The following is a 22,231-nucleotide window of genomic DNA, read 5'->3' on the forward strand; positions in this document are numbered from 1 at the left end:
GTGGAGGGTCGGGGAGGTGTACTGACTCCCAGCTCAAGGCCATTACATTGGTTGCCTCCAGTGACAAGTGGGGACAAGTCAGGAGCAGGGTAGAATGGGCTTCTTTTCACATTGGCTGAGGAGGGAGGAAGCAGGTGGGCATGAAATAGTTGTTTCACCTTCTGGTGGCCACAAGCAGTGGTTCAGGTGTCAGGCCTGGGGGTCCATTAAACAGAGTCCTACTCCCACTGCCCTCCAACACCAAGCACGGTCACACCCAAACCTTAGAGTCACAAGGTGTCTGGATGTGTCTAGATCTGTTGGATTGTTCTCTCAGTCCTTTAACAAACATAAAGTGCTCACTCTGTCAAGTTCTGACCGAGGTGCAGAGGAAGAGGGAAGATGGGGTATGGGAGACAGGCAGACAGGTCCCTGGCATTTGTCAGTATCTGGGGATTCCTGAAACAGTTTAATGTGGGGGGGCAGGGAAAGCACCCTAAAAGGTCTAAGCTGAGAAACCTGAGGATGAGTAGAAATGAGCCACAAAGGACTTGATAGAGGGGGACTTGTGCTTATTCCTAGGCAGAGGCAATAGCATATGCAAAGGCCCAGAGGTGAGAACAGCGAGATGTTCACACTGCTGCAGGCTGGCTCTCGAGAATGAGGATGAGAGTGAGTGGGGAGAGGCACAGTGGGGGAGGGAAGAAGGCAGAGATGGAGCACGTTATCCACGTGTGCAAGGTTAGACTTCCGGAGCACCAGAGAGCCACAGAAGGGTTTTGAGCAGGGGAGGGACAGGAGCAGATGGAAATTTTAGAGAGGTCACTCTGCCTGCCAAGTGGAGAGGAGGTCAAGAGCAGGGTGGGGCTGGTTCTGGGCCCATCTGGGTGTCTCAGGATCCAGGGAGTGAGGGTGGGGGGAGAAGAAGGGACTCCATCTGTCTTCCAAGTGGGTGCAAGTCCCCTCCAGAGAAAAATAACAGTGGGGGCTCCCTAGACTCCAATAGTCACATATTTCTTCTCATAGCCACTCTTGGTGTCCCTAAGAAAGGGTGATTCTCCACAGTCTGTGCAAGAAGACACAGAATAGACAGACCTGCCTGGGTCACATAAAAATTGGCTGATGGCTAAGCCCCAGTTCTGTGGGGTTTGTGAGAACCAGAGCTGTGAAACCCACAGTGAAAACATCCCAGCTGCTGATGCCCTCTTCCCACATCCCCAGCCCCGGACAACAGGCAGCTTGGCTGAGCCGCTGGGACAGCCCCAGGCCCCAGGGATGAGCACCCTGGCTGCCCTCCCTGCCCCCACCCCATCTCCTCAGACGATGGACTCAAGGGCCACAATGCTTATCACACCCACAGCCTCCAGGCCTCATCTGTGGAGACAAGAGACCTGTCAGAGCCACGAGCCTGTAAACCCAGTGAAAGGCCCCTGGCTGCCATTGGATAATATCCAGGTTCTGGGGAGGAAAGAGTAGGTGGAGCCATGGCCCAAACAGGTCCGGGCTGCTCAGGGGCCATAAAGGCCCACCCCCACCCCCATGGTACTTGGCCACCTCCAGGAGTGACTCCTGGGAAATGAGAGGGAGTAAGGCTGGGGCCCCAGGGGCAGGGCTAAGGCTGCCAAGGACAGAAAGGCTGTAACTTAGGCTACCAGAGAGGGACAGGGATTTGGGGATGGAACAGGAAGGCAGAGAGGGCCAGAAGACATTCAAAGGAGGCTGGGAGAGGTGGACTGGACACAAACCCCACCCCACACATAGAGCGAGCACCCACTTCGGAGGCACCCCTGGGACCCATCTCTTCCCTGCTGAGTGAGTCCTTGGTTCTCTCTGGGCTCAGTTTGCAAACATGTAAAACAGAGCCCAGGAGTCCCTGTCTTGAACAAGATGGGGCACATGCGGAAGGGCCCGCCCAGGGCTGGGCAGAGCAGGGCCTCCGCCTCTGTTTCTCCTTCCTGCTGGTCTGGCATGGGAGACTGGGCTGGCTCTGGGTGAACAGGCCATAGGCCGAGTACAGCCAGGGCCTTCATACATCCTGCCGGCCTCAGGAACCTGGAAAAGGCTCCGAGCTCTGCCCCAAGTAGGAACCTCTTATCTCCCCAACTTTTATTTGGATCTCAAACCTAGAGAAAGCTGGAAGAACACAGACACATCATCCATTTTGATTCCTCTCCTTCTTCTTTTAAAAATAAACTATTATAAGACAGTAAAATTTATGTTATGTGGATTTACCACAATAAAATAATTGGAAAAAGGCACTAAACGACTGTGTTGCTGGCAGCTGTTTTAACAACTGTAAATTAAGTTTTGACAAGAATGCTAAACAGACTGTGCCAGGGGCCAGGTACAAACCACAGTCTTTGTCAAAGTCATTCAGTCACACAGCAGCCCCATGAGTTGTGTACTATATATCATCCACGTGTTACAGATGGGGAAACTGAGGCTCAGAGAAATTAGGCAATGTGCAGAGTCAAGATGAATTTGCATCTGTCTGACCTCCCTCTCCAGCAGGAATCCCTGAGACTAAGCAGAGGGGCTGCTTCCAGTCCCAGCTGCAAACCCCTCATGCAGGGAGCTCCACCTCTGCGTCCCTCCCCGACCTCTTCACCTGCCTCGCACCCCTGGCCCCACCACCTGGCCCAGGCACTGCCCTCAGAAACCAAAACCTTTCTATTCAAGGTCAGGCTTTGCCATCCACCAGCTGTCTCACTTGGGATGAGAGCCCTCAGTCCTCATCTGGAAACTGGGTTATGATGGCCCCTCCTCAGAGTTGGTTGCAGGTAAAGGAGGCCAGGCCTCTGGGGACCCAGGTCAGGGTGCTTGGTAGGCTAGGTACTGACAGCTCCCTCCTCTCCCACCGTCCTGACCTCAGATGGAATTGGGAAGCTTCGCGGGGCGGGGCCTCCTAGCACCGCCTCTCCGAGAGAGGCCGAGGGCGAGCAGATGCAGCATCCGGACTTGGGTCCCGGAAACATCTCGCAGAGTGAGCCGACCGCGGGCACCAGGGCAGGAGAAGCAGGTGAGCACCGGGGCTTTGAACAGGGGTGGGATCAGAGCAGGTGAAGGGGAGTCCTGGGCCCATCAACCTTGGGACAGCCCACCGGCCCTTGTGGAGGAGGACACGCAGTGGGGTCCCTACTTCACATCTCTCCTTGGGTGCTGGTGAGTGCTTGCTGAGCAAAGAAGGCGGAAGCCAACAAGTTTGTGGGGGCAAATATGGGCAAACATGAACAGGGGGGATGAGGCGTTCAGCATTTAAGGAGCCCATACTATGTGCCCAGACCATTTGAGGCACCAGGACTCAGCCCTGGACCAGACTCCTGCAATTCCCCACCCACTTTGGGGTGGGTGGATGCAGGTGCTGTTTAAAAAGGGAAGAAGTGACAATATAATTGGTGCTTTTCAGAATCCAAAAAGTGTGAAACTCTGTGTACTCCCGTGCTGGGATGTATTTGATTTTCATGCTTACAGATTTTATCGGGAAAGGGGAGAAGGGTATGAATTACTGGTGATGGCGCCAGACTTCCAGGTGACCTGAAGCCAGTGGGTGGGACACTGTGGAGCAGTATTGCATCTCTAGTGTTTTCTGAGACCCATTTGTCTCTGGCCACTGCTAGAGACCCAGGAGGCTCTTTCTATCCTGAAGCCCCCCAAGGCTGCCAAGAGTGATCCCCAAATCACCCATGATTAAGGTATCCTCAGCTTACTACAACCCTGGTGGGGGCAGGCCTGCCATCAGGGCCGGGTGAATGAAGTGATCGCAAGCTGGTCTCAGGGCCAGTAACACAGAGGGAGTGGGAGGCCCGTCCAGGCAGGAGGGACAGCACGTCAAAGGGCTGGAGAGGAGAGATCACCTGGGGAAATGGGAGCAATTGGGAAACAGGCGGAAGGGTGGCTGCATGGGGGGGTGGGGGGCTGATGAGGCCAGAGGGCTCAGCAAGGGCCTCATGAAGCAGAGCTCTGGATGCCAAGCTGTGAACCCAGAAGAACACAAAGAAGCCTGCAGGGACTGTGAACTCTGTTTCCACCTCTCTGGCCAGGGGACTGCTGCCCTCAGCCTGTCCCCAGCTCACCAGGGCTACAGCGTTCCCCAGCTGCAGTCCTGCAAGGGGCTCCTGGAGACCATCCTTTTGTGCAAATAAATGTCAAGTGAATGTGCCCACCCCATCAGGGCTCCCAGCCCACTGGGTTGGCTCCCAGCCCAGGGGGTTGGGAGCCAAACAAGGGGCAAGATAACCCCTCAGGAGACAGACAGGCAGCAAGGCAAAACACTGAGCTGCTTTTCCTTTGCTTGTTTCCTCCCTCAGTCCGCACTGGCCACACCTGTGACCCTGCTGCCCCTCACCTGCCCGTGCTGGATGCAGAATGGCCCCCTGGTGCTACTCCTCCTTTGCCTCCTGGTACTTGAACTTCTGGGGGGCCGAGTGCGGGAAAGGAGGCCAAGGGGACTCAAAGCTGCTAGGGTTCTAAGTGGGCCCCTCACATCGTGAGGTCACTGCAAAGGTTACACAAGATAAGGCACTGGCATAAAAATAGAATAAAAGCACCCACTGGGTTTTACATTCACTCATCAGCTTGTCTCCTCCTCACAGAGGGGAAATGGGCTCAGGAGAGTGAAGGGACCTGGTCTTGGGATTTGAACCCAGTTCTGACTGCAGAGCCTACAGCCTCCACCGCATCCCATCCCACTGGAGCACACAGTAGGCATTCAATAACTGCACATGTGGGGTTGGGACCTGACCGAGTCCTGACCTTTTTTTCTCCCAGATAGGGAGTCTCTCTGGGACCCCCACAAACTCCCCTGAAGATGGGGATGAATCAAGACATCCTTGGGTCACAGGTTGGTATGAGGGACCCCCCATGGGGGTCTGGCCTCTAATGCAAAGGAAGAGAGATGCCATTTAGCTCAGCCTCACCTTACCAGGCCGTTATACAGACGACAAAAACAGCTCAGCAAGGGGCCAGACCCACCAGGTCCTGAGAGTATGGCCAAGGTTCAGCCCCTTCCAGCCCTGAATGACTCCAAGCCCTGTGTCCTTGGCCCTGCCCCCGCCAAGGGTTACATGCCTGCAGTGCTCTCCCACACCACCTCTCTTCTGACCCTGCAGCCCCAGTGGTCCCCGGAGACGTGGTGGAGATCGCAGGTGGGGCGTGCCAGTTCCCGGGGCAGCAGCTGAGCTGGTGGCAGGCTCAAGAGTACCGCGAGCTGCGGTTTGGCCACCTGGGACCCCCAAATGGGGGTCCTTGCTCCACGGCTTCCCGACCCCATAGGCCAAAGAGAGGCCCCTCTGCGGAGATACCCCCAGAAGTGTGAGTGTGGGCTCAGGGCTTAGGAAGTGGCGGGAGGTGGGGGAGAGGGGGTTGGCAGCGGTTTAGGAGACCCTGAGAGATGGGAGCTCACAGTGACAGTCCTTGCAGATTGAGCCCAGAAGAAGCTCCCATCACATCTACAGTTTCCCTTGTCCTGGACTGAAATACAGGGTTGACCTGGGCACGGGCACTGGAGCCCCCACTTCTTTCCCAAGGGAGGAAGACACTCCAAAGCCCAGGAGGGGTCTTGGAGCTGTGCAAAAGTGTCGTCAGGGGCAGGCCCGTGTCCCCGCAGGCGTGCTTACCACCGCCGCGCTGGTGTTTGGCGAGAGGACCGCGCACAGGGCCGCGCGGCTGCGGACGCCCCTGCCGGCGCTCGGGGCGCTGACGGCGTGCGCGCACGTGCGGTGGGACCCCGCCGCGGCCGATCTCACCGCGCTCTGCTCCCTCGCGGCGCCCGCGCTGGCCAATGCGCTGCACCTGCGCGCCGAGCCGAGCCGGCCAGCGCCGTGCACGTAGCGCTGGTGGTGCGCGGACACCACGCGCCCTTCCGCGCCCACGGCCCTTGGCACCATGTGTGCGCCACCTGGGAAAAGCGCGGCGGGCGGTGGGCGCTGTTTGCCGACGGGCGGCGACGCGCCAGGGCGCGGGCCACCCGGTGCCACCTAGCGGCATCCTCGTGCTGAGCCAGGATCAGGACTCGCTGGGCGGCGGGTTCTCGGCGCGTGACGCCTTCAGCGGCAACCTCACCAACTTCCATATGTGGGTGCGGGCGCTGAGCCCCGCGCAGCTGCACCAGGCAAGGGCCTGTGCGCCGCCCCGCGACGGCCTGCTCCTGCGCTAGGACCTGGGCGACCTGGACGTTACGCCCTCGCTGCTGCCGCCGGTGCGAGTGCGCCTTCCCTGTCCCGGTACGGCCCGCCCCCTGGCGGCCGCACGCTCCCTTCTGACCTCAGGACTCCGCCCACCTCTTGCCAACCTGGCCACGCCTTTCTACTTTGCCCTGGCTCGGTCCTCTGCCCACTCCCAATCGCCTGAGTGGGCTCGCCCTGTAGCTGTTTTGCTCCGCCTCCTGCTGGCGGCAGAGCCCCTCTAGGCTCCCACGTCGCCCCCTAACTCTGGGGCGTGAGTCCAAGTACCCTACCTAGTGCAGGCACTTGAAAGACCCCAACAAGTAAGTGGGTCCTGGGGACCGCTGGGGAGCCAGCATGCGGCCCTGATACCTCTCCCACCCTGGCCAGTGCCCTCAGAGGAGTGCCCTTCGTGGGACCCAGGACCCCGCACTGAGGGCTCTTTGCTCTGCCTGCAGCCACATCCCTTGTGGATTGAGCCCAGAAGAAGCTCTCGTCACATCTACAGTTTCCCCGGCTACTGGACAGGTGTGCCCTGGCTGTGCCCTAGGCTCTGCTGAAGGGGAAGTTGGTATGGACCAGTGTAGGTTGAGAGGGAGTGAACAGTTGGCACGAATTGGGAATAGAAAATTTTTTTAGTCTCAGGGCATCCATGGAGTCTAGGCCACAGGACAGTGGAGCCAGACAGACCTGGGAGTGAATCCCAGCTGTGTGACCTTGGGCATGTAATTTTGTCATCTGTTGACTCAGTTTCCCCATCTAAAACACTGTGTAAGGCTCCAGACACACAGCTGTAATGTGTTGTTCCTCTCTGGGCAGCACATGGAAGGTTGGGCACCTCTGGGCAGAATGTTGCCCCATGGCCTGGCCTGCCATCCCCTCCTCTGCAGAGACCTATCAGCGACTGCAGAATGCCCAGTCATGGCTTGGCCAGGATGTTATCAGCCGAGTCAATGCTTTGGCCAATGCCATTTCCAGGGGGCTGAAGAGTCTGGGTACACTATAGGTCACCTCCCTGCACCTCAGTTTCCTCACCTGTAAAGGGATATCACCTAGTATGTATGTAGAAATTAAGGTAATTCCTACTCCTTATTTTGGAGTCCCCCTTGAGAGCTGGGGGCTTGTGACAAGTTAGACGAGCCCACCAAAAAGACCCTGGCAGAGCCCAAGTTTGGCCTCCAGGGATCCCCTCCTGACAGCCAGAGCAGCGGTAAGTGCCTCCGCTGCCCGCAGCTCCTCCCTGACCCCCTCTCTGAAGCCCGTGGGCACCTGTCACTGGCTGAGGCGTCCAGCTTCCTGGGGATCCTAGAGAGAGTCCTGGTGAAGGAGGCAGTTCCCCTGGGGCCGGCTGCGCTGCTGGCTGTCGTGCACTTCCTGAGGAGGGTGACGGCCCTCGTGGCTGGGGAGCCAGAGCCCCAGACAGGGCCCTGGGAGCAGCTGGGCCAGGGCGTCGTGTCTGTGGCCAGCCTGGTCCTGGAGGAGCAGCTGGTTGGTATCTGGCCGGCAGGCAGTGAGGTGAGGCTGGCGGGGCTGGGGGCTAGGGGCCTGGGTGCCGGTTCCAACCTTGCCACTGGTTTGTTGTGCAGTTGTGGATGGGTCAGCACCCATCACTGAGCTCCAGCTCTCCATCCATCAAGAAAACTCTTCTTTTGTCCGTTTTAAAAGTTGAACGTCCACAAACAACTGCTCTTGAGTAACATCTTCTGAAGTTAAAAATTAAGAGACACTCGCTAATCATTAAGGACCTCCCCATAGCCAAGAACCTGCTGACATAGTGGAAGGTCCTCTGTGCTGAGTGTTCAGCCACCTTGTCTTCCAGAACAGTCCAGGCAGGCACTCTACAGACCGTGAGGGATGCTGTCCAGACAGGGAGGGTGTCAGGAGCCTCGTCCTGGCAGAAGTGGCTATAGGCCTGGAGTGATTAGCCTAGAGGAGGAAGAGAATTAGGGATCATGAACACTGTCTGTAATCCTTAGGGGCTGAAGGAGCAGCTTCAGCTGTGGTCCCAGAGGACAGAGCTGGGACCTGGGCTTGGGGACAGAGTGGGGATGACAGAACACAGGCGCCTGGTTCCAGAGAATGGCTCACTTGTTCAGGTGGTGAGCCCCATGCTGAGAAGGCTGTAAGCCCACGTTTGACTGGGCATCTGAGGCACTGTGGGAAAAGCTGGGCTCTGAACTTTGAGTTTTCTTCCCTAGAGAATGGGGCTTTTCAGACCCGCCCTGTTTAGGCAACGGCTAGGAGTAAGTGGGTGAGCCAGGGGACCTGCCCAGCAGGGAGTCCCATCCGGGCGCCTCCCCACATCGCCCCCAGCCCCGCCCGGTCCTCACCCTCCACACGGATTTCCTTCAGGAATCTCAAAGTTAAGCACCTGTTATAAGTCTAGCACTGAGTCAGACCAAAGAAGGGGGAGGCACAGCCCTGCCTTCAGAGTGTGTCTGGACCGGCCGGCAGGCATTGAGCACCGTGAGGCCTTCGGCTTGACCAGAGGACAAGGTGGCTTAGGAGGGGGTTGGAAAGGCCTGAGGAGACCAGCCTGAGGAGGCCCCGCGGAGCTACCGAGGGTCTGGAGCGGGCAGGCCACTTCACATCACTGAGAACATGTTAACTCCAGCAGGGCAGAGGTGGGGGGAGTGTGAGAGGGGATTGACTCGGTTTCCTCCAGGCAGTTGGTGGGTCCATGGCCCTGGTGGCAAGTGTACAGCACCTGGCATCCCTGCTGAGCACCATGCTGACCTCTGAGCAGCCCCAACTTCACATCCAGGACCACTGAGCCAGTGAGCCTGCATCCACCCATTCCACACAATTGGGCTCTGGGCTCAGACATCTCTCCTCTGGTCACTGGGAGCTCTCCGCACTCCCACAGACACTCCATTCTGTTTCCTGCCTTTGCCCATGCTATGCCCTCCAACTAGAATGCTCTTTCTCCCTTCATCTCCTAGCAAACTTCTGTACACGCTTCAGAACCCTGCTTGAGCACCAACTCCTCTAGGAGGCCTTCCTGGTTTTAGCTCTCCTGACAGCTCCTCCCTCCTCTGTCACCCCAGTGTCTTGAACATACCTCTTATTGCATTTGTGGTAATTACACAATTCCTCCTGCAGCTCGCTGAGTGCCAGGGCTCCATCTGAGTAATTTCTGCATCTCAGGGCCAGACCCAAGTACATACTCAGTGATGTTGTAGATTGAATAGGGGAGCGGTTATGGTGGACCTTAAGGCAAAGCTTTTTTCCTTCAGGCACCCAGGGGCTTCTGGTAGCTCACTGATGTTCAGGTCCTGGTCATTTACCCCTCCTTGAGTCATTCACCTGGGCGAGTTGCCGAACCTCTCTGAGCAGGCACGGGGGCCTCCTAGACCTGCGGTGGGGAGAGGGGAGGCAGACCTGCCAGCCGGGCTAGCTCAGCAGAAAGAGAAGAAAGGCCTCCCTTCTGAGGTCCAGCCACCCAGCTCATTTGATCCCAGGCCTGAAGATGCGGAGTCTACACCTGAGGGAGGCCAGTACAGAGGGCTTCGTGTTCACAATGCCAGGCGGGCATCCAGAGGGGCCCGGCCACATCCATGTTCCCGCAGGTAAAGTGAAGCGACTCCTCGGGAAAGGTGGGTGCGAGTGGGGCCCTACTGGGGTGTTGGTCAGCCTCAGCCCTCTGCCCTCACAGCTGCTAGCTCTGCCTCCCTGACCAAGTCACCTCACCTCCCAGGGTCCATTCCTCATCTGCAGATTGTTGTGCCCGTACTAGCCTGTGGGTGCTCTGAGGCCAGGGCACCTACTGCACAGTGGGTGTTCACTTAGTCCCTTCCACGGAACTCCACACATCTTCTCTTGGAAGTGGGCATGGAGGGGGCCCCTGCCCTTACTGCCACCAGAGCTGGAGGGTTAGGACAAGGGGAGAAGGGCTTCCGAGCTGCCAGGCCAAGCGCGTGAACAGCAGCTGGTTGGAATTCTGGCCTGCCACTTATTGACCGTGCAGTCGGTCTCTGGGAAGTCACTGAACCTCGAGGAACCTCAGTTTCCCTCTTTGTAGGGTGGGCAGGGCATTTCCCCCAGGGCCAAGCCGGGGAGCTTGCTCCACCACTGGGTGGGGATCTGGGCCCCCCTGCATGCAGCCAGGCCTCTCTGGAGTCACCGTGATGCACAGCTGGTTCAGCTCAGGCATGTTCCAGCACGCCCTGGAGGAACCCGGCCTGGAACCCCAGGCCCCTGGCAGCGTGGGAGAGGCAGGCAGTACGCAGAGGTGAGTGACCCACCCAGGAGGTTGCTGAGCACCTGGGCCCCCTCCCCAGCGAAGGCATCTTCCCCTCCCAGAGTCCTCATTCTGGCCTTCACAACCGGGGCCAAGCACACCATCTCCAACACACACACATTTCCGGGCCTGCCACAGGTATGATACTGGGAACATGGCTCAGTCCTGGCTGGGGACCTGGTTCAGTGTTGAGACTCCAGGAGGAGACAGGGCTTACTCAAATTGCCAGCAAGTCCCCAGGGCAAGATGCCCCAATTCCCAGCATAGGGCTTTTCCTGTTTCTTTGGACACAGAAGGTATCATCTCCTCTATGGGGCCTAGGTGACATGACCCCAGCCATCCATGACCTCTTTCCCCACAGATTTCTATGCATGCAGGTGGGGTCAGCCATCATCTCCTCTGAGGTGTGGGACATAACCGGAAAGGTCAACACGGCTGTGACCTTTCACCTGCAACACCAGGCCCAGGTACTGAGTGGTGCTTCTGGAAAACAGACAACCTTGTACCTTTATCCTGGCTTGGTGCCCCCTGCTTCAAATATTTCTTCACTGGAAAACCAAGGACTAAAAATGTTCAAGGAAAATACTATCCACAATCTCTTTGTCTTTAAGGGAATGGAAAATGAAGTGATTTATTGCACACTTACTTTATGCCAGGTGCTTTGAATAAGCAATGTCCATTCCATATTCCAACTGCCCATTCCACAGAGGCGAAAAGTGAACTTGGGAGAGGTGCCGGGATTAGTCCCAGTGTGTAAGTGGCAGAGCTGGGCTTTCATTATAGGTCTGCATGACTCAAAAAGCCAGTGATTCCCACTGAAACATCCAGGAAGATGTGCAGAGGCCTGCACTGCAACATGCTTCTCTAGAGTAAAAATAACCTAAATGTCCATCAATAGGGGACTACTTATAAAGCCATATAGAGCTACACAATGGACCAGGCAGCTGAAGTTATATAAGGAATGAGATATTTTTCTATAAACTGACATGGAAAGACTGCCAAGAAATGTTTAATTTCATTATGTATAATACACATTCCTTCTTGCTTTTGAAACATTGGAACATTTCAGAGAGAGCTAGTCTCCTTTGCTCACAACCACTGATCCTGGACACACACAGGCTCATAACTCACACACACCCCATAGCTTATCAGTCTTTTGTGCATCATCCCAAGCTTTTTAAAGATTCATTCAAAGTAGACAAATCTACATACACTAAAACATCATTTTCAGTGTACAGTTTGATGGATTTTAACCAGCATATCACCATGTACCACTGCCCCAATCAAAACACAGAACATTGCCACCTCCCTGAAGGCTTCTTCATGCTCCTCCCAGGCAGGCTTCTCCTCTTACCCCTTGAAATCACTGATCTGCTTTCTGTGGCTGGAGGTTATGTCTGTCTTTTCTAAAGTTTCATATAAATGGGATCGTACAGTGTGTGCTGTGGTTTGGCTTTTGCTCAGATGGTGTTTCTGAGAATCATCCATGTTGTTGCCTGTTTCAAAAGTTTGCTCCTTTTTACTGCTGAGGAGAATTCCCTTCTATGGATGTACCATAATTTGTTTTTCCATAAACCTGTTGATGGGGATTTGAGTTGTTTCCAGTTTGGGCAATTACGAGTAAATTTGCTATGAACACACATGTGCAAGTCTTTTTGTGGACATAGGATGTCTATTGAGTAAATACCTAAATAGGGGCTTTCTGGGTTGTGTAAGTATATATTTAGCCTCAAAGAGATGCCAAACTGTCTTCCACAGTGGCCATGCCATCTTACATTCCCAACAGCCCTCCTGGTTGCAGCTCCTCCACATCTTTGCCAAAGTCCGTGTCTGTCTCTTTGATGCCAGTCATTATAAAATTGTGTATTGATATCTCATTGTGATTCTAGGTGGCAATTCCTTGAAGACCAGTGATTTTGAGCAACTTTTAATACACTTCATAGGCATCCATATATCTTCCTCTGTTAAATGTGTTCAAAATTTTTCCCCAATTTTTAAATTGTGTTTTATTATTGAGTTGTAAGAATTCTTTTTGTCTTCTTGATATGAATTCTGTCTCAGATATATGTTTTTTGAATAATTTCTCTAGTCTGTGGATTGACTTTTCATTTTCTTAACAATGTCTTTGGAAGATAAGCTTTGTTAACACACACACACCTGCCCCCGATACACACTCACACACCTGCCCTGTCCCTCTTTCCTGCTCTCAGGCCTTCCCTCAGAAGCTGGTGGAGCCTGTCTGTGCCTCCTGGAACTTCAGCAACAGGTAAGTTTCCATTTCTAAGTTCTTAAAATAAGGCAGTTTGGTTTTTTAAAAGACACCCATTCTGCTTGAGGATGAGGCAGGACTCAGGCGTGGTTCTGGGCTCCGTTCATCAACTGCCTCGCGGAGGTAGCTTCAGGCCCCTGCCCAGCTCCAGGACAAGCCAGGGCAGGAGGATCTATTACCCAAGAGGCAGGGAGCTCCCCATCACGGGACGCGTTCAGGCTTACTCTGCAGGATGCCTTGGAAGAGACTCATTTGTCCAAACGGTGTTAGACGTGATGAGATACACAAAGACAGGGCCCATGGGCGTTTGGAGGGCAGAGGAATGTTCAGGCATTAGTTCCCTGCCCTGGATCTTCAGCTGAACATTGGTCACTATTGCTGAGTTATTAATGCAGCCCATCAGGGGTAATCACTCGAATTAGCCCTGTCCTCCCACCATCCCGGAGTTTTAAGTACATTCTTACAGGCCCAAGGAGGGGCAGACTTGCCAAAGGTCACCAAGCGGGTTAGAGGCAGGGCAGTGATGGACCCCAAGCTTTGGGAGAGGCTTTCTGCTGCTTGTCACCTGCCCCCACTTCCATGTCCACCCCATCACAGGAGCCCCTCTGCTCCCTACCCCTGACTCAGCCCAGACACAGGGGGCTCCTGGGCCACTACTGGCTGCTCCGTGGCTGCCTTGCACCAGGACTCCACCGCCTGCTTCCACAACCACAGCACCAACTTTGCTGTCCTGCTGCAGGTCTGTGACGTCCAGGCGAGTGCTGGGTGTGGCAGGGGGTGGGGGCTGATGTCTGGACCAAGTCTGAAGGATGAATAGGAGTTGAGCAGAAAGTCCTTCCAAGCAGAGGGCCAGTCTGAGCAAATGGCAGACTTGTCACATTCTCGAACTTTGTTGGGTCTGGAGCTGCCAGTGCAAGGCCCAGGAGTGGAGAAGGGGGGTGAGGGTCAGACCACACAGGGCCTAGAATGCCAGACTCATACCACTCAGACTGCGATGCTATTGCCAGAGGGCAAGCATCGAAGGGTTAAGCAATTTAGATCTGCCCCAAAGGAGCCCCCACATGTCAGTCTCTCTCAGGACCTCTCCTGGTCATGTCGCCTTTTATTTCTGACCTCATCTCAGTCATGGCTTTACCTACTGGCCCTTCATCTGTAGCTGAGTCCCCTCCAGCCCTGAACACAGACCCAGGGTTCCTCAGACCGGTGGGCAGGAGTAGCCAAACCTGTTAGCCACCTGTGCCCTCCCTGAGACAAGTCCCTGAGCCCCCAGATGCCCAGGCCTTCATCCGGGTCCGTCCTCACCCCCTGCACCCTCTCAGTCCAGAGCCCCTCCCCTCTGCCTGGGCCAGGCCTGCAGACCCCTCACTGCTCTTTCCCCGCCAGCCTTACTCCTGACATGACGTCCTGCTGGTGCCTGTTGCCATCTCTGCTTCACTGCAGAGAAAGAGCTTGGGAGCTGTGCCGGGCAGGGGCGGCGTAAGCCCCCAGGTCAGGGTGGTAACAGGTCACTGTACTCTGGGGTCTCTGTCCCTCCCACAGAGAGGTCCTGAGGAGGAGTCACTGCTGAGGATGCTGTCATTTGTGGGCTGTGGTGTGTCCTTCTGTGCCCTCGCCACCACCTTCTTGCTCTTCCTGGCAGCTGGGTGAGGCAAGCTGGGCCCAGCCTGCCCCGTGGGCCTCCGCGTCCCTCCTTGGGGCAGTTCGATCCTTGATCCCAGCAGACCCTTCAGGTTGTGGGTCCCCTGTGGAGCTGCCATCCCTGCCTTCACTGGCCTGTCCACGGGGACCCAGGTGGCAGAGGCTGACCAGGGTGCAGGCTACCAGTGATGTCCTTGTTGACCAACTCCTCTGCCTGTCCAGGGTCCCTAAGTCTGGGCGAACCACCGTCCGCAAGAACCTTACCTTCTCCCTGGCCTCCACAGAGGGCTTCCTCATGGCCAGCGAGTGGGCAAAGGCCAGCAAGGTAGGTAGGCAGCCAGTGGATGGGCTTGTGAGCTCAGGGGTCCAGTAAAGCACCTTCACCTTTTCTGGGTTGCCCCTGACATCTTCATATAGCTCCATTTCCCTGGGAGCAGCAGGGCCCAGAGATGAAAGGCCCTGGTGGTGGAACTGGGCTCAGGGCGCTGCCTGGAGACCTTACCCACTGATAACTCTGTGGGCTGGCAATGCCCAGCAGGGGCGTGGGACCCACAGTGGGGCCACACCCACATCTGGCCTCCTACCTACAGGTGGCGTGTGTGGCCGTCACAGCTGCAGTGCACCTCCTCTTTTTGGTTGCCTTCTCCTGGATGTTGGTGGAGGGCCTGCTGCTGCGGAGCAAGGTGGTGACTGTGAGCCTGCACCCAGGCCCCGGGATGATGCTCCACTATGCCACAGGCTGGGGTGAGGCCCCTCTGCTCCCCGCTCCTGCTCTGTTCTCATCTTGGCCCCGCACAGCCTCCACTGGTGCCCAATATCACCCCACAGCCCAGCACCACTGATGCCCATCTCCACCTGGTGCCCAGTCCCCATCGCTGACACAGGCTCAATTTTCTCAGCTCCATCAGCCTCCAGCTTTACCCAACTCCAGCTCTTCTTAATCCTCCTCCATTTCAGCCACTTCATGTCCCCACCACCAGCGCTGTCTCCTGATCTGTGACCAGATAACCCCCATACCAATCCCCAGCTTCCAATTCCCAGTCCTAAGCCCAAAACTCAGTCCCAGCCTTCTGCTCTCCAACCACTCAGGGCCCCAATGCCACCCCAGAAGTATCAGGCCCACTGAACCCTGTTCCCAGACCTTCCAGTGCCCGCCGGGAAGCCTGCCCTGAGGGACAGCTGTGGGTGTGGCTCTGGAGTGGGGGCTGGGTCCCAGAGAGGACAGAGCCGGTGGCTTGGTCCCGAGGTTACCCCTGCTTCTCCTAGGCATGACTGTGGCCATCGTGGCCATCACCCTTGCCATGTCCCCCCATGACTACGTGGCTGCTGGGCACTGCTGGCTCACTGTGCACACAGATATCATCTGGGCTTTTGTGGGGCCTGTACTCTTTGTGCTGACCATGAGCAGGGAGGTGGGGGCCTGGAGTGGGGGGACATGGGTGGGTAGGGGAGGCCCTTTCGCCCACTGACACCAGGTCTCCAGGCCAATACCTGCATCCTGGTCCGTGTGGTGATGGTCACTGCATCCAGCACCCGCCACCGCGCCTGCATGCTGAGCCCGCAGCCCTGCCTACAGCAGCAGATCAGTATCCAGATATGGTGAGGCCGCAGACTGGAGGAGTCAGGAAGAAGTGGGACGTGAGGCTTATTGGCCGTGAGCACATGAGTCCATGGTGGGTGTGAGCGTGGCCATGTGGGCTCATGGATGCATGCCTCTAAGTGAGTAGGCTTGTACACGTCCCTGCTGTGTGTGCATGCATGCTCCTGCATGTGGACGTGTGTGAGCATGTGTCCAGGCATGTCACCCATGGAGATGGTAATTGATCCTGTGTGTATGTGAGGGGGCTAGTTGCCAGCCACTGCCCTGGGGGCTCACTGTCAGCAGGAGGCACTGATTGGCCTAACAGGGACAAGGTAGGAGAGAACCCCGAATCGGGAAGCGCACAGAGGTTCAGTTCAGGGAGGTTGTAGCTCCCTACCACTGCCAAGAACCCCCGTCGCCCTCAGGGCCATATCCTGCTAGAGAGAGGACACCCTGGCCCTCTTCTTTCCCACCCGTCCTCTGCCAAGAGCAGCAGGGAAGCCCAAGCCAGTGGATCCCAGAAAAGCCGGGGAGCCCCAGGGGTCCTTGAGGAGGGAAGCAGCAGCCCTTGCTGAGTCCAGGCCGCCTGGCCCCACAGCCCAGACCTAAGCCCTCCCTCCGAGCAGCTGCCATCTGCTTCCTCTGGGCTGGATTTGGGACTGGGACTCTATCCCTCTGGTGCCACTGCCCCCTCTGGGTCTCTGAGATGGGACAGCCAGGTCCAGCCTTTGAGCGTTCCCAGCTACACCTGCGTCCTGAGCCGTGGCCCCTGGTCTGCAGCCTGGCCCCTCCCCCGGGCCCTGAGGGCACTCCCAGGCCACCTGGCCCTCCTCAGGCCTGCCTGCTGTCCCGCAGGGCCACGGTGAAGCCCGTGCTGGTCCTGCTGCCTGTCCTGGGCCTGACCTGGCTGGTCGGCATGCTGGTGCACGTCAGCCCAGCCTGGGCCTGTGCCACCGTGGGCCTCAATTCCTTCCAGGTACTGATGGCCCTGAAGCCTCCAGGACCAGGGCTTTGACTTGCATTGGAGCTCGAGGAGGTGACCAGTTTGTCAGAGGACCCAACAACACCGCACCTGGGGACATTGTCAAGTGGAGGGAATCAAAGAGCACATCAGGGAGGAGCTGGTGGTCCATCTGACAGTTGAGGAAGCTGAGGCCCAGAAGGAGGGTCATTAAGACCCCTTGTGACTGACACTCAAGGGTGTGGCAGAGGGTGCAGCCCCCGGGCTGGAGCCACTTCTGGCCTCAGCAGGAAGCCAAGGATGGCCATGCAGGACCCCAGTGACCTCTCCCCTTGGGGTCTGCAGTGGCCTGCAGTGAGGCAGCATGAACAGTGAGGACAGCAGTTGAGAGAAGGGTTTGCTGAGAAGGATGATGCTCAACCCACATAAATGAAGCAGTAACAGTGGGACTGTAGGGACCCTCCTGTTTGCCTGTTGGTCACTGTGTCCTGGAGCCACAGACATGGGTCAGGGGGTTTGCAGACCTGTGGGGGACCAGACTGGGCCATGGACACAGAGAGCCATCGCCCAGAGGGCTAGTGCTGGGAGGGAGGTGGGTCCCAGGAGGGCCATCCCTGCCCCCGCTCTTCCCCTTAGCCTCCCTTGCAGCTCAGCACCTCTCCCTGTTGTCTGCACCCATTATTCCCAGCTCTCCTCAGCCCAGGGAATGGGACTCCCAGGCACCTCTCAGGGCTGAGAAATGAGATGGCCCAGAGATGGGCAAAGACAGCAGGAAATCAGGCGCAGACTCTATCCAGGGTCCTTGTATACCGAGCTGCGCCTTGCCCGTCCTTTCAAAGGAGAAGGCTGAGGCTGTATACCTGCGTAGGATGCCTGGGTGCTCCGAAGCCTGGGGCAGGCTCCTTTATATCTCCAAACATGCCTTACAAATTGGGAACCTGAGACACCATGAACCACTTGCCCATGGCTCATAGTAGGAAGGAGTCACCCTGGGGGCCCGAGTCCAGCGTGTGTGTTCTCAGCCATAAGGCTATTCAGCCCTTGACCACAGATGGACCTGGCTGGTTCCTACAAGATCTTCCAAGGCTGGGGGCTGGGGGGCTGGAAGGCTGGGGGTGGGAGGGGCACCCTGACCAGTTACTCATCCCTCATGTGGTATTCATTGAATGCCCACTAGGGGCCAGGCACTGAACTAGGTGCTGGGGACAGGGCAGCAAAGCGGGCTGCAAATCGCCCTATTCTTGATGAGCTGACTGGGTGGGGAGGCAGCCCGTGACCAAGCCGAGGGACTGAAGCATCCGGGCAGGGATGCAGCAGGGAGCTGGAGGGGAGCAGACAGTAGTGGTCACCAGGTCCTGGCCCACGTTGGACCATCCTCCCACCATCCTCCATCCGCCACCAGGCAGGCATGGGAATGTAGAGAGGCAAGAGGGTCTGTGGGGCCTGGAAAATGAAGGAAACTGAGGTTCTGAGGCTGTTCCTAAAGAGGCACAATTCCCAGGGACCTGTCTGACCTGAGCCATAGGGGACAGAGGGCAGGACTGCACCCCCTTCCCTGGCACAGACAAGCCGTTCATCCCAGAGCCTACCGCCCAGCTCCATGGGCTCGAATTCCAGCTCTGCCCGCTTAGCCATGTGACCCTGCCCAGGTCTCCCCCTGGCCACAGCGGCAAGGAGGCAGCAGTCCATTGCCATGGCAATTACTCCAACTCCTCTCTGTCTATGGGTAGAGGCCACCATGGAGCCGGCGTCGCCATCGTGGCCTCTCTGTCACAGTCCCCATCCCTGTTGCCTTCTCCTCTGGCCTGGACCCACCAGACTCTTCCTGGGCCTCTCTCTGTCTCCCTTTCTGTTGACCTCTGGCCCCATCTTCTTGTCTCTTACGCTGCCTCTCCATCTCTCTGAGTGTGGCCTCTCTTGCCCCCTTCCATCAGCCTCAGACCTTCCTGGGGAATGGGGGACAGGCTGCCTTCTAGGGGTCAGAAGGCATGAGACCTGGGCCTGCTCCGATGTTCCTGTGAGCGTCTTCGGGCAGGTCCCTGACTCAGGCTCAGAGCTGCATTCTCTGGGCCCCTCCCCGCCCTCCCTAGGCCTGGCCTTCTGCCTCCTCTCTCTTCCATCACACCTGCCATCTCTTGGTGTCTCCTCTCCCTGCCCCACCTCCAACCCTGTCCCTCTCTCACTCTGTCTTGGGTATAAGCTGGGCAGGACCTGCCCTCAGGACCACACTCTTTCCCTGCCTCTGGTGGCCAGGGAGCAGGCCTGGGGCCAGAGGGAGTGAACTCAGCCCAGCCTCATTCACTCTTTGGGCATGGTTTGGAGCCTCACTTCTAATTAGCTGTAGCTCACACTTACCTGGGCTGCATCTTGTTGGGAGACCTAGACAAGGTGAAACAGTCTTCCATTTCTACTTCTATATAAAGGGATCATTGTGGGGTTCAACTGAGATGATACTTGAAAAGGGCGAACAACACTAGCACACACCCAGAGTGCCACCAGCACGAGCTAATTTGTTTCAGTCCCTCAGCACTTACTTCTCAGCACCTCCCTGGGCGTGCACTGGGCTGCATACTGGAGATTGGCGGTGCGCAGAGTGAAAGAATCCGCCCTTGGAGGTCCCAGCCTGAGGGAGAGACAGACACCAAAACCACACAACCACAACATGACGTGATTGAGGCTGAGACCAAGGGACAGTCAGGGCTCGGCAGGGACAGAGGAGCCACGCAGGGAGGTGGAACAGGCACTTCCTAAAGGGAGTGATCCTCAGCTAGTACCAAAGGCTACATGGGGAAGGGGACAAGAATGCTCTAAGTCAGGGGAGCCTGGAGGATCAAATGGAGGGAGGCCTGAGTAAGTGGGGAGCCAGTGACAAATGGAACAGGAGGAGACGTGGGGGCCAGATGGGGCAGCGTCCCCAGAGCTGGCGTAAGGAGCTCAGACTCTAAGTACCAGGGAGCCTTGGAGAATGCCAGGCAGATGCAGGCATGGTAGGGTGGGAGTTAGGAAAGATGCCTTTGTTTGGGTGTGAGGAGTGGGCAAAAGGAGACAGGACAGGGAGGGCTGTGCGGAGGCTGTGGACAGAGAACAGGCTGGATGTGGGGGCTGGAAGGACCTAGGACCTTAGGAGCCGGTTGGTGATGATGTCAGCCCAGCGGGCACCGGGAACCAGTGGGAGCAGCAGGGCTCTCTGCATAGGGAATCCTGTGTTCCCCGACCTGTACCTGTGTCCTCCAGTCTGAGACTCAGGGCAGGGGCTATTTATCTTGCGTTGTCCAGGTGGAAACTGAGGAAGTCCTAGGCTCCAAATCCCACCTGCTGGGCTGCACTTCAGCCTGGGATTCATTGCTCCGTCCCCCAGGCCCCAGCATCACTGTCCATCAAATGGGGAGAACAAATCCACACCCCCACCATGGACTTGCTGTGAGGGTCAAGTGTCACCCCAAGTGTGGTGGCACTTTGTGAGTGACCGGGTCCTCTTGGTCCTCATGTGTGTGGGGAGAAGCCAGCTATGACCCAGCCACTGTGCCGAGTCCTTCACACCCAGCAGGAGGCAGTCCTGGCCTCATCCCCACTATCCGGATGCAGAGACAGAGGCTCAGAGAGGCACTCAGCTAGGGGAACAATCAGAAGGCAGTCACAGGTCTGCTGTCCCAGGACCTGATTTAGCTTTGGAGCTTCAGGAAGATGTCCCCTCTTTCACCCCCAACCCCCACAACCCTGGCAAAGCTGTGAGGATGCCGGTCAGAGGGGTGGGGCACTGAGGGAGAGAGGGCAGAGAGGCTGTCTGGTCAGGGTCAGAGGATGAGGGCATGGGGTCGAGTGGAGCAAGGCCTCTCCTGGTTCTCTCTGCCATAGAAGGCCAGACGCTTCCTCCCAAGTGCAGGAGGAAGGGCAGGGCAGTTTGTGTTTACCAGCCTGCATCTCTGAATGTCTCTGGGTGTCTCTGGGTGTGTCTCTGCTGCGGCCCCAGGCCAGGCAGTGGGGAAGTTGGGTGCTCCTAGGCAGTGACCCTCACCCACACGCTGGTTCTGTCCCCAGGGGCCATACATCTTCCTGGTCTGTGCTGCCTACAATGGGGAGGTGAGTTTGGGGGGGTAGTGGGTGGGGCTTACCTACAGGGGATAGGGTGGAACCCAGGCCTGACTCCATGCTGTCCCCTAGGTCCCAAGCACCCTGCAGAGGATGACTGAGAAGAAGGCAGTGGAGGCATTCACTGTGCACGCAGGCATGGGGCCCCAGGGCTGGGAGGTCCCACCAACAACTGGGGTCCCAGGGCCCCTGCCCTTTCCTTTCAGGCCTGCTCCAGTCCTGTGGGCCCAGGACTCTGCTCTAGGCCCTCAGATCCCTGGGAGGCAGCCCAAAACAACCCCAGATCCTTGGCTCCACCCTGAAAACACCTGGCTCTTAGAGGGAAGGCCAAGTGCTAACCACTGCCTCAGTTTCCCCAGTGCTGAGGTAGAGCTGAGAAGGCAACAGCAGATCCTATTAGCCCATCTTAAAGACAAGGAGACTGAGGCCCAGGGAATTCTGCAACTGTGAGGCATGGGGTTGGCTTAGAAATGGCTCATTTCCTCCCACCCCCACAGCAAGCAGGTGACAGGGAGGGGCCCTTGGTAGCCCAGAGGCAGGGTCTGCCCAGGGTCACCTTCCCTGGGCTCCTGTACAGAGTGGGCTGGGGTTCCTGGAGGCAGGTGGGCAGATGAGGCTCAGGTGCTTGGGACAGGGCATGGTTTTAATGACTTCCAGTCCAGCCAGGAGTTCCAGCCCAGCTCCTAGTTCATCTGCTGTGTGCCCTTAAGCAAGTTACTTTCCCTCCCTAGGCCTTAGTTTCTATACTAATCATGGGGTAAACCTTTGAGTGGATTCTTAGGGTCTTTGATAATGAGCTCCCCATCCAGAGTGGGGTAGCAGAGAGAGCTTCCTGCCTCAGCCTTCCAAAAGTTCATCTAAAGTGTCTCCCCCACTAGGGACCTCCAGCCGCAGAAGGCCCACAACCTTCTCCACTGTGCAGCCGGAGAGAGCAGGGAGGCTGGGCCCGGGGTGGCAGGGCTCTTCCATGGGGCTGGCAAGTGGTCGGGCAGAGTGGGGGTGGGGGCTTGCCCTGGGGACCCAAGGACCCCATTCCTCAGTTACCAGGCTGAAGGAATATGGGAGCAGCTGGGGGCTGCTGCCTGCCCGCTGGCAGAACCGGAATGCCAAGGCCACTGGGGGTGGGGCAGCCAAGGACCCCAGGCAAAGGGGTAGCAAGCTGGGCGGGGTGGGGGCTCACTCCCCAACAGGCTTCCTGTGTCCTCAGGCTGTGGAGTTGATGGCGTTCAAGGCTTCAGGTATTGCTCCCACCTTGGGGGTTCCCCGTTTCTCCTTGGCGCCAGGATACCCCCCACCCCCCTGTACAGAATGG

The 22,231-nt window shown here is 57.2% G+C and overlaps 1 protein-coding gene across 1 annotated transcript; it reads left to right on the top strand.

Annotated features, from left to right (window-relative positions):
• Positions 1 to 2,922: 2,922 nt before the first annotated feature.
• ADGRD2 (adhesion G protein-coupled receptor D2) lies at positions 2,923 to 22,009 on the top strand. The gene is given in 23 exon segments (XM_057499415.1): positions 2,923 to 2,998; positions 5,007 to 5,215; positions 5,217 to 5,289; positions 5,585 to 5,776; positions 5,779 to 5,928; positions 5,931 to 6,200; positions 6,531 to 6,695; positions 6,932 to 7,107; positions 7,374 to 7,655; positions 8,806 to 8,917; positions 9,602 to 9,736; positions 10,248 to 10,371; positions 10,742 to 10,847; positions 12,591 to 12,646; positions 13,277 to 13,388; positions 14,189 to 14,292; positions 14,510 to 14,612; positions 14,878 to 15,031; positions 15,554 to 15,699; positions 15,771 to 15,886; positions 16,725 to 16,845; positions 20,869 to 20,910; positions 20,992 to 22,009. Coding segments are annotated over 23 exon segments (3,402 nt in total). The 3' UTR covers positions 21,370 to 22,009.
• Positions 22,010 to 22,231: the final 222 nt, after the last annotated feature.

The sequence above is a fragment of the Manis pentadactyla genome, chromosome 3 (assembly GCF_030020395.1).
Source record: "Manis pentadactyla isolate mManPen7 chromosome 3, mManPen7.hap1, whole genome shotgun sequence".
NCBI lineage: Eukaryota > Metazoa > Chordata > Mammalia > Pholidota > Manidae > Manis > Manis pentadactyla.